Source organism: Somniosus microcephalus, chromosome 4, assembly GCF_052327205.1.
Source record: "Somniosus microcephalus isolate GS21.2 chromosome 4, FLI_Smic_1.0, whole genome shotgun sequence".
Classification (NCBI taxonomy): domain Eukaryota; kingdom Metazoa; phylum Chordata; class Chondrichthyes; order Squaliformes; family Somniosidae; genus Somniosus; species Somniosus microcephalus.
In genome coordinates this window covers 279,265,973-279,278,210 of record NC_140990.1, presented here as the reverse complement: position 1 = coordinate 279,278,210, position 12,238 = coordinate 279,265,973, and the positions used below count along the sequence as shown (strand labels likewise).

The following is a 12,238-nucleotide window of genomic DNA, read 5'->3' as shown; positions in this document are numbered from 1 at the left end:
ATAAAACCCACACAAATCTGTCACAGATAGGAAGTTTAAAAAAAAGTCAGTTGAATAGGTTGTTTGAATTTTGGACCTAATTATGGAGACTGACTCCTAATTTGATGTTATCAAATTTTTAGACTTTTTTTTACCTCAAGTTTAATTTGTTTGGTATAATTTTTCACTTGTATGAAGTAATCCGACTTTCACAAACATGATTATATTTTATATATTGAAATAAATAATTAACTTGATGCTTGAAATTTAGTGTTACCGTTTCATTTTGTTTTGTTTTCATATTAGATATAGAGTATTTTAATCAGCTGGTAAACAACAGGAATGGTGAACTATTAACGTTATTCCATGATTAGAATCATAGTTCAAAAGTGGAATGGGCATTGTGAAGCAGGGAACTAAAGATTACAGCAAAACCTAATACCTCTTGTGCAGTTTTCTGGCACTCTAAAGATCAGTTTCATCAACTCAGTAGTCAGGGCAATTAAGGTATTAAACATTTCTAGTTCTTGTATTTGCTTTTTAAAAAATGGGCATTCTGAGGGATGCCATTATAAATAATGGGCTAGAAATTTGGTGCATTTGCGCCTTTCGTTAGCACCCCCCGAGGACGGTAACGGGGCGCAAACGACTTTTCGCCCGGGCGCGGCACCGCTAACGACTTCCACTAAATTTAGTGGGAGTTTAGCGGTGGTGGTAACCGGTAGCACCACGCTCCGCTGAGCAGGCGATGATGATGTCATCACCGTGCGCAGCGCCCCGTTTTCACCCTGCCTGCAAAATTGGCCCACGGCCCCTGAATCTGCATTGGGCGATGACAGCGACTGATTCAGGGGGAGGGAACGGAGCGGCAGGAGGCTTGCGGGGCGTAAGTAAAAGGGAGGTGGCGGGCAGGGGAATAAAATTGTCCAACTTACTTGTCACGGCCCGTTGCGCCTTTGAACACCGGGTCCGTGCCACCTCCTCTTGAGTGCCGGGCTGCTGGCACGGCATCCCGCTCCCCGGTGGTTCAGGTAGGGCCCCGCAGAATTGTGGGCTTGGGCCTTCCCTTTAATGAGGGGAAGAGCCCTTCCATACGGCAGCGCTACGTGGCCCAGTGCATAGCGCTGCAGAACGCACCACCCCGATATTCGGGGTTGGTGCTCTAAGAAGGAAGTGGAGCGCTTGAATTAGCGCTCCACCTCCCTCTTGGGTGGCAAAAACTGAAGCGAGCGATCGCCAGCGCTATTTTACGCGATGTTTGCGACCCAAAATGGTTGCTAACATTTTTTTCCCCAATGAATTTCAACTGCTTCCTGCAGTAAACAAATTCATATACCAGACAACTCCAAAAGGTCTGACTTGGACATTAATTTTTGCATTTATATAGCACCATTACCGTAGGAAAATGTCCCAAGATGCTTCACAGGAGCATAATCGGACAAAAATTGAGACAGAGTTAAGGAAGGAGCTATTAGCAGGCGTGACTAAAAGCTTGGTCAAAGAAGTGGGCTTTAAGAGGGTCTTAAAGGAGGAGAAAGAGGTAGTGAGGTGGATAGGGGGTAATTCTGGAGCTTAGGGCCTAGATGACTGAAGGCATGGCCACCAATGATCGAGCGAAGGAATTGGGGGATGCATAAGAGGCCGGAGCTGGGTGTCATCAACGTATATGTGGAACCTGGTGTTATGTCTTCGGATGATGTCACCAAAAGGCAACATTTGGATGAGAAATAAGAGGGTGGCAAAGATGGATCCTTGGGGGCCTCCAAAGGTAATGGTGCGGGGATTGGAAGAGAATCCATTGCAGGAGATTGTCTGGTTATGACCGGATGGGTAAGAGTGGAACCAGGTGAGTGCAGTGACACTTGGCTGGACAATGAGGTCGAGAAGGATGAGGAGGGATTGTGCACTATGGCCACAGTCACAGAGGATGTCATTTATGACTTTGATTAGGGCCATTTCAGTGTGTGACAGGGCTGGAAACCTGATTGAAAAGGTTCAAACATGGATTTGCGGGAAAGATGGGTGTGGATTTGGGAGGCGACAACACGTTCAAGGATTTTGGAGACAAAAGGAAGGTTGGGGATGGTGCGGCAGTTTGCAAGGACAGATGGGTCAAGGGTGAGTCTTTTGAGGAGGGAGGTGAAGATTTTAAAGGGAGGGCGACAGTGCCTGAGAAGAGGGAACTGTTTACAATGCCAGCTAGCATGGGGGCCAGGAAGTAACGTTGGGTGGTTAGCAGTGTAGTGGGGATAGGGTCGAAGGAGCAAGAGCGTCTCATGGACAAGATGAGCTTGGAGAGGCATTGAGGGAGGTGATAGAGAAACTAGAGAAAGATGTGGGCTCAGCCATAGGACAGGGGGAACCTTGGGGGAAGTTTGGCTTGGTGGGCAAAGGAGGGAAGGATAAGGCAGAGGCAGCTCAACAGATGGTCACAATCTTAGTGACAAAGAAGTCCATGAGCTCCTCGCACTAGTTTCAGTAACTTTTGAATCTTTAGCATCATTTTTTGACCTTTACCAAGTATGAAGAAGTGGGGTGTTAGTGAAAATATTCAATATATTAATCTGGCAGCTCCCCTGTTAATGTAATGATGGGGATGGATGGTACATTTTTTACATCCAGTATTCAGTGTCTTTTCCATGCAGCTTTTAATGAAACATTGAATGGTTGCCTCTCATCCTCTCTACTTTCTGTTGTACGAAGGATGAAAGTCAGTGGCTTTAGTAGTCTTGGAATTAAACATTTTGGTTTGTTTTCATAGTTTAAATGAATCTGTGCATAATTCAGATACTATGACCATGGCTCTTTGGTATGCACTTAGTACAGTGTGACATCCTTTCTATTGCTTTGCTGAGCATTAGCAGATGAACTGCAATAAATACTGCAATAAATATTAAGAATAGTTTCCTAAATCTACTTCCTATTACCAAAATTCCTGACATATAATATGAACCCAAATTTCTATGAAATTGAGCTCAAGATTAAACCATGAACTTGAGCTGTATTTATGTCCGACAGACAGAAAGATTGAACAGGCTGGGTCTCTTTTTCTCTAGAAAGGAAAAGACTGAGGGGTGACCTGATAGAGGTCTTTAAGATTATGAAAGGGTTTGATAGGGTAGACGTAGAGAAGATGTTTCCACTTGTGGGGGAGACCAGAACTAGAGGCCACAAATATAAGATAGTCATTAATAAATCCAATTGGGAATTCAGGAGAAACTTCTTTACCAGAGAGTGGTGAGAATGTCGAACACGCTACCACAAGGAGTAGTTAAGGTGAATAGCATAGATGCATTTAAGGGGAAGCTAGATAAACACGTGAGGGAGAAAGGAATAGAAGGATGTGTTGATAGGGATAGATGAAGAGGGGTGGGAGGAGGCTTGTGTGGAGCATAAACACCAGCATGGACTTGTTGGGCCGAATGGCCTGTTTCTGTGCTGTAAATACTATGTAATACTATGCAATAGCAGTGGATCTATAACCTGTATATTCACAATTTTAGTCACTTCCTTTGTAATGCTACTTATTTCATAAAGTCCTAATTATTTTCAATACTTCACCACATTTTATTAGATGATAATTTAAAAGTGGTTAGTGCAACCAGATTTTGTCACAAAAATGAAGATGGATCAAATTAAGTGATGGCTTTTATTGGACTTGAAATGCACAAAATTTGAGAGCCGGTTGGCTAGCTCTGTAAATAATATATTGAACTTGAACTTGCATTTATATAGCGCCTTTCGCAATCTCGGGGCATTCCAGAGCACTTCACAGCCAACAAAGTACTTTTGAAGTGTAGTCACTGTTGCAATGTAGGCAAACATGGCAACCAATTTGAACACAGCAAAATTTCACAAACAGCAATGAAATAAATGTCCTGATAAACCGTAATTAGTGGTGTTGGTTGAGGGATAAATATTGTCCAGAGCGTGTGTTTTATGGCATGCACTGAAGTGTTATGTGTCAGTAATATAAGGGTATATAACCTGAAATGAGTGCTTTAAAGTATTCCTTCAATAAATTACTCAGTAACGAAAGATATAACCCCATAGACAAATGACTGAAGGTTTGCAGTGGTATCAGGATTAGATCTGCAGGCAGTAAGATGACCAGGATGATCGAAAGCACTTGGAAAACTGAAATGATGGAAATAGGCAAGAGTTAACATAGAATTACAGAAAATATACAGCACAGAAACAGGCCATGCAGTTCATCCAGTCCATGCTGGCATTTATGCTCCACTCGAGCCTCCTCCCATCCTTCCTCATCTAACTATATCAGCATAACCCTCTATTCCCTTCTCCAGCTTCCTCTTAAATGTATCTATACTATTCACCTCTCAGCCTTCTCTTTTTTAAGAGAAGAGACCCAGCCTGTTCTTCCTTTCCTGATGGGTACAACCTCGCAGTTCTGGTATCTTCCTGTAAATCTTTTTCGCACCCTCTCCAGTGCCTCTATATCCTTTTTATGATATGGCAACCAAAACTGTGCACAGTACTCCCAAGGTTAAAAAGGAACAAAACAATTTTTACTAGCAATTACTACCTACAATTTTCCATCATATTTTATATACAGTGCATTTTTACTGATTGTCGAACCAATCAGGCACAATTATTCACATTCCTTTTGGATTGCACTTGCTGTAGAAAAATGTTTGGATTTTCAGAAGGCCTTTGATAAAGTCCCACATAAGAGGTTGGTGTGCAAAATTAAAGCACTTGGGATTGGGGGTAATATACTGGCATGGATTGAAAATTGGTTAACAGACAGGAAACAGAGAGTAGGAATAAATGGGTCTTTTTCAGGGTGGCAGGCGGTGACTACTGGGGTACCGTAGGGATCAGTGCTTGGGCCCCAGCTATTCATAATATATATCAATGATTTGGATGAGGGAACCAAATGTAATATTTCCAAGTTTGCTGATGACACGAAACTAGGTGGAATTGTAAGTTGTGAGGAGGCTTCAAGGTGATTTAGACAAGTTGAGTGAGTGAACATAAGAACATAAGAAATAGGAGCAGGAGTAGGCCAATCGGCCCCTCGAGCCTGCTCCGCCATTCAATAAGATCATGGCTGATCTGATCCTAACCGCCAATCCACTATCACAGAACCATCTCCTGAATCTAACAGAATTAGACACACGAAATAGGAGCAGGATCAGGCTACACGGCCCCTGGGCCCGCTCCGCTACCCACAGGGCCATGACCGATCCGAACCTAGACTCATGTCCAAATTCCTGCCCGCTCCCCGTAACCCTTAATTCCCTTTACTTCTAGGAAACTGTCTATTTCTGTTTTAAATTTATGTAATGATGTAGCTTCTACAGCTTTTTGGGGCAGCATATTGCATGGACCTACCACCCTCTGAGTGAAGTAGTTCCTCCTCATCGCAGTTTTGAAAGAGCAGCCCCTTATTCTAAGACTATGCCCCCTAGTTCTAGTTTCACCCATCATCGGGAACATCCTCACCGCATCCACCTGATCCAACCGCTTCACAATCTTATATGTTTCAATAAGATCGCCTCTCATTCTTCTGAACTCCAATGAGTAGAGTCCCAATCTACTCAACCTCTCCTCATATGTCCATCCCCTCATCCCCGGGATTAACCGAGTGAACCTTCTTTGTACTGACTCGAGAGCAAGTATGTCCTTTCTTAAGTATGGACACCAAAACTGTACGCAGTATTCCAGGTGCGGCCTCAAATACATGGCAGATGCAGTATAACGTGGATAAATGTGAAGTTATCCACTTCGGTAGGAAAAACAGAAAGGTAGAGTATTATTTAAATGGTGCTAGATTGGGAAATGCTGATGTGAAAAGGGACCTGGGTGTCCTTGTACACCAGTCACTGAAAGCAAACATGCAGGTGCAGCAAGCAGTTAGGAAGGCAAATGGTATGTTGGCCTTCATTGCAAGAGGATTTGAGTACAGGAGCAAGGATGTCTTACTACAGTTGTACAGGGCCTTGGTGAGACCACACCTGGAGTACTGTGTGCAGTTTTGGTCTCCTTACCTAAGAGGGAATGCAGCGAAGGTTCACCAGACTGATTCCTGGGATGGCAGGACTGTCATATGAGGAGCGATTGGGTCGACTAGGCCTGTATTCACTAGAGTTTAGAAGAATGAGAGGGGATCTCATTGAAACGTATAAAATTCTGACAGGGCTAGACAGACTGGATGCAGGGAGGATGTTTCCCCTGGCTGGGGGGGTCTAGAACGAAGGGTCACAGTCTCAGGATATGGGGTAGGACATTTAGGACTGCGATGAAGAGAAATTTCTTCACTCAAAGGGTGGTGAACCTGTGGAATTCTCTACCACAGAAGGCTGTGTTTCAACCGTTCTGGGGCTCTTCTACCAAAGTTAACACTGCTCACTGTACATTAGGACCAGGAATAGGCCATTCAACCCCTTGTGCCTGTTCTGCCATTCAATTAGATCATGGTTGATCTGTATAAATCAGATACCTGCATTCACATACCTGCCAACTATCTCTCTGCACAGATATATGACTGACCACTGGATTAGGTTTCCCGTGCTGCCTTTGAGGAGAATTATTTTTCTGCAAGTCAATGATTCTACACCTGGAGAGAGGTGCTGCCGTTACGAAAATAGATACATTTTCCAGTAGTTCCAGAGGAATGTTAATTTGATTTTGACAATGCTAATACGTATCCATTGCCGAGGTGTGGTTCAATTTATCATGAGCGCTCTGATTGGTATCAGATCACTGATTTTGTCGTTTTTCAATTTCAGGGAAATACCGGCGTCCTACTGGGGATGTTTATGGTGACCCTAGTTGTCTTGGTTGCTCTGGTAACAGTTATATCTGGAATTGGCGTGTGGGAGAGGTGCTGTCTTGGAAATGGTGGAGTATATTCGATGCTTTCGACAGTTCTGGGAGGTCGAGTTGGAGGAACTTTTGGATTTCTCTACGTATTTGGACAGGTAATCAAGATTTCAAGATTGTGGTTTTTATGAACCGTGTAGAATTCTGTTTGCATCCGTTCAGAGATTTTATGGCAATTCTATGCAAAATGTGGATATTGAATTTGACCATCAAATCACTGAATTCTATGGGAATGGTGTCTCTACCTTTCACTTGTCACAGTAGCAGTGACCCCCTATATTCCAAAATGGTGGCAGTGATCAATCTGGGATTTGGGGATCATGCCTGGAACATTTCTGGACCAGCTGTGGATTTGGATTCAGCCACATTACACTGCTGCTGGCCAGAGAGAATTGTTGGAATGGAGGAATTGAAGTGAGTTTAAAAAAAAAAAAGTGTGAAATAAAAAAGTGCAGAAAGGGAAGCGGCAATTTATAATTGATACATTACAACATGAAGATTGTGTATCTGGATCAAAGTTTACCACAGTCGGCCTTTATAAACTGCCTACTTCTCTGTGAAGGCCCAGTCTCAATAGTGTGCAAAATCTGTAGACAATATCTCGATATTTACACAGGTTTGCTGCTGAATTCCCAGCAATGCTAGTAACCACTGAGCAGCTGGGTACATTAAAGTCCACTCCTGGCAAGTCCTTTGTGTAATTCACACAGGAATTTTCTGCCAGTGCAGGGATTCAAACCATGATTGAAAAATCCAACAGTAACTGCTGGACCACCCACAAGTTTATTTACAGCGAAACAACTTTAGAAGGTACACGTAATGCTACCTGCCTATCAAAGTTTTGTTTTTTTAAGTATTTGTCTAATCTTAGTTCTGTTCAAAAAGAAAAATACAAGGCCTTAGTTTTGTGCCTATGTTTCTGTGTCACCAGTCCTGTTAATTAGATCAAAGGAACAAACCCATTTGATATTTTAATCTAAATCACAGTCTGTTGTTTTAAGTAAATGAAATCAGCAATTCAACTTTAGCAGGGAACATGTGGGAATCATTGCATTAGTGATTTATACCTATACCCCATAGCTGAGAACTGACAGCTGGGTTGTAGTGTGGAATAAATAAACTACCAATTAAAGTTCTTCTTTCATCTTCAGTTGTGACCATCCATCTTTACATGCCCAAGCTGCCTATTGATTGTAGTGCAGGAAAGCTTAGCAGCATAGTGCCATCTTGTGGAACATGTAAAGCAATCCTAGTCTTTCTGACATTATTTGCCAATCATCAATGCGCTTTGCAGCTTTCATACACAAGTAAAGAACGCACACTGGGGAAGAATGGAATACTTGGCCTATTCATGAGTAAAAGCTCAATACAGAGCAGCCATGATCCAATTGAATGGCGAAACAGGTTTGAGGGGCTAAATGGCTTCATCCTATCCCTATATTCTTATGGCTTGCAGCAGCAGGTGATTTTGTCATTTCTTTACTGGCCACTGGCTGGGAGTGTCATGTGGCATTAAGGCAGTTCAGTTCAGGCAAGAAGCTTACAATGATGGTACTTAAGTTTTATTCCACTTGAATCTTGCCTCCTGTTGACTGATTGTAGACTAGCATTATTGGCAGAGAGAAGTGTGAGGTTTTGTCTGTTCTGTGCTTCTGTTTGAATAAGGATGTCTGCTGATAGAGCTGCTTATGAAGGTGTACTGTCCTTTGCAGTCCTAGAATCATTGAATGATACAGCACAGAAGGAGGACTTCGGCCTCTTTGGTAGAGCTATCCAATTAATCCCACTCCCCTGTCCTTTCCCCATAGCCCTGTAATTTTTTTCCCTTCAAGCATTTATCCAATTCCCTTTTGAATGTTACTATTGAATCAGGCAGTGCAGATCACAACAACTCGCTGAGTAAAAAAATGTTTCCTCATGCCACCTCTGGTTCTTTTGTCAATCACCTTAAATCTGCGTCCTGCGGTTACCGACCCTTCTGCCACTGAAAACAGTTTACCCTTAGTTACTCCATCAAAACCATTAATGATTTTATACACCTCGATCAAATCTCCTCTTAACCTTCCCTGGTCTAAGGAGAACAACCCCAGCTTCTGCAGTCTCTCCATGTAACTGAAGTCCCTCATCCCTGGTACCATTCTAATAAATCTCTTCTGCACTCTCTCCATGGCCTTGACATCCTCCCTAAAGTGTGGTGCCCAGAATTAAACACCATACTCCAGCTGAGGCCTAACTAGTCATCTGACTTTGGAAATTCAAACTTGCGCATTAATAATTAGGCATGAAATGGGTCATGGATTAGTAAGCCATTATTTTTAGTAGACTACTGCCTATCATAAAGTCATCAAACAATGTTAATAAAAAGTGTTTCTGATGACAAAGGTAAAATAATGCTCTCTTGCAGTGTGTTGCAGGTGCTATGTATATCACTGGCTTTGCTGAATCCATTGCTGACTTGTTGAACCTCAGTAACATCTGGGCAGTCCGAGGCATTTCCATTGCTGTGCTGTTGGGATTACTGGGAATTAATCTAGCAGGAGTCAAATGGATCATTCGATTTCAGCTGCTGCTATTAGCCTTGCTGGCTATCTCTACGATGGATTTTGTTATTGGGACTTTCACACACCTGGACCCTGGTAAGAAAATACATTTGTCAGCATTGTCAGCAGGAGTATAACGTGCAGTTCAACAAATCCTGGCTACATACGTGGATAAAATCTTCAGAAAGACAGGCCTTTGCCACTCACAGTATGCTGTGTGTCCCAGTCAGTGGCACTCACAAAATGCTGTTGGTAATTCAGGGAACTAATTTATTGGAATTCCTCCTTTTATCTGAACATAATGATTATAAATTAATATTAACCATTAAGATATTTTTATTTTATTTTAAATATATCTATATTTCTCCCGTTCTGACGAAGGGTCATCGACCTGAAACGTTAAATCTGTTTCTCTCTCTACAGATGCTGATGACCTGCTGAGTATTTCCAGCATTTTCTGTTTTTATTTCAGATTTCCAACATCCGCAGTATTTTGCTTTTCTATATCCTGTGGTGTTGCTTACAGGATATGCTGTTTTACTATAGCAGGCGTGTCATACCATGTAATGCATAATGTGTTATTGGAGCTCCTGATTTATACTGAAAATGTCAAATTCTGTTTTACTTTGAACCAATCAACAAAGTGTGACTGGAAAGTCACGACCAAGTATTGCACCTACAGGAAGTGGCTATCATATGTATTACTTGTAAAATAAATATACGTAGAATTTCTCTGTCACTCAATAAAAAGTTTCTATCCCTCCAGTTTAAATCTCGGTATATTATTACTTCAATTTTCCCAATCTTTAAGAAACTAAGAGATTTTTAAAAGCATAGTTGGTGAAGCAGTGACATAATTGCACTACTGATCATTTAATTGCAACTATATTTACAAAGCTGACATGCTAGGCCAACAATTCCCCTTCAATACAGGATTGCTATGCTCAAAAGTTTACCGGGCCGGCCTTCAAAGATGAAGCTTTAGATAGCTACTTGTGAATGTGTAGATTTAGGAATTTAAAATCATTATTTTCCCCCTTTGTTTTTTTATCTTTATGTTTTACGTTCTGTTGCATTACTTTCACATATGTTTCTTTTTTTCATTTCTCCCACAAAACAAGGAGATCATCGTGCTCCCATGCTATCTGCTTTAGTTAAGAGGCTGAGCAGATCCTAGCCCTGGTCTTTTCAACTGCTGACAGTGCCACTGTATCATTAACGGGTGAAAACACAAGCCTAGATTTTGCTTTTTGGGCAGAGTTCTGGCAGGGCAGTAGTTCCACCCTCCCCTCTGTGTCCACCTCAGCCCGGTCCCATTTTTCTGGGTTGGAGCTGTCGGCGGGACCCTTGCCGTGAAGTGGGAGCCCGCCAGTGCTATTTGGAAGGGGGGAGGGGGAGAAGAGAAACGCCACAGCAGCACCGACAAGGGACTTAAAGGGGCAGAAGATTGAAATGATGCCTTCCACTGAAGACCTTGGCTGAGACCGAGGCCTTCAGCAAGTAAATCTTTCTGGTTATTTTGAGAGAGATGGAGCCGCTACCAGACCCTCTCCCTCTATTTGGGTATTGACAGTTGCTTCCCCGGCTAACTGCCACCTCCCGGGAAGTTGGAGTTGCATGTAGCGGCGAACAAGGAAATCTGTTGGGACGTGCATCCGGTGGGGAAGGAGGGGCCTTGCTTTTTTGTAAAGTGGGGGTCTCATTTTTGGTGATCTCCCCTTTTTTTGTGTACGGTGGCTCACATTACTCATAATCATATGTAGCCCACTCACTAGTTTTGACCTCTGTATCTGCGATGCACCTCCAAAAGGTTGAATATCCCTGTTAAAGAAAGAAAGACTTGCATTTGTATAGCGCCTTTCACGACCTCAGGACGTCCCAAAGCGTTTTACAGCCAATGAAGTACTTTTGATGTCACTGTTGTAATGTAATGTTCTAAGGCATTATCTCACATATCTCCTAGTGGTTGATCAGATGCTTAGAAACAACCCAGCTGTTTGCTTCCTTGGTCAGAAAATGGTGTGGAGGGGCTGTAAAGAAAACGAGAAAATAACTTACAAAATGGGGGGAGGGGAAAAATACTGGACCAATAGTTGATCAATCAATAGAGCTTGAATGCTGCACATCCTACACTTGCACAGCAATACATTTAGAATCCAGCTGAGGTCTCTGTTGTACAGGCCTCTGGTAACTAACTGCTTAGAGAGCTTTGTTATGTCTACAGAAAAAAATATAATCAGGCAGAGCCTTATCTAATGCAACCAAGCACCAAAAGGAAATTGCATCACTTGCTTTTTATATAAATACATTTTCATTTGGCATTAAGAAATGTGTTCAGTGCTTAAAATGCCTGCTTAAATGTTAAAGAATGGAAGTTGCACTCTAACTTGATTTTCTATGTTTGCTTGATTTTATTGGTAAACTCAGGTTACAGGAAATGCTGCTGAAGAAACTGTTGCTGCCTGTTTTGTGATTCCTCTATGTTAAATAAATGATTGTCAGGAGGAGAGTTTCAATTTATCCTTCTCCCTTGTTTTTCAAGCACTAATATACTTTCCTCTGCTCGTTTTAGCTTGCTTTTCACGGAGGGAGAAGTAACTGTCTCTGCTAACACGGTTAGGAAGGATATGGCTGTCAGCCGATGATGAGTTGCTGACCCCTGAGGGTGTCTGCTTTGCCCTGTTCTTTCTGTGCCGGTTTCCTTGTTTAAAGTACATCGAGAAACTGATATTTCTGATAAGTCTCATTTCATGTACCAAGACAAATATGAAGTTTGGTAATTGTGCAGCTGCAGTAAGCGGTTATCAAATGAAACCTACAGAATAGTTTTGAACTCACTTTCAATTCTTAATGCTTTATTATCCTTTTTG

The 12,238-nt window shown here is 42.2% G+C and overlaps 1 protein-coding gene across 1 annotated transcript in view; it reads left to right on the top strand.

The window, feature by feature from the left end:
* Positions 1-12,238, top strand: part of slc12a8 (solute carrier family 12 member 8) — a 232,458-nt gene that overhangs the window by 62,267 nt on the left and 157,953 nt on the right. The window contains exons 4-5 of the mRNA XM_085986505.1: positions 6,735-6,926; positions 9,233-9,464. Coding sequence (XP_085842631.1) covers positions 6,735-6,926; positions 9,233-9,464 — 424 coding nt within the window. The remainder of the gene's footprint in view (positions 1-6,734; positions 6,927-9,232; positions 9,465-12,238) is intronic.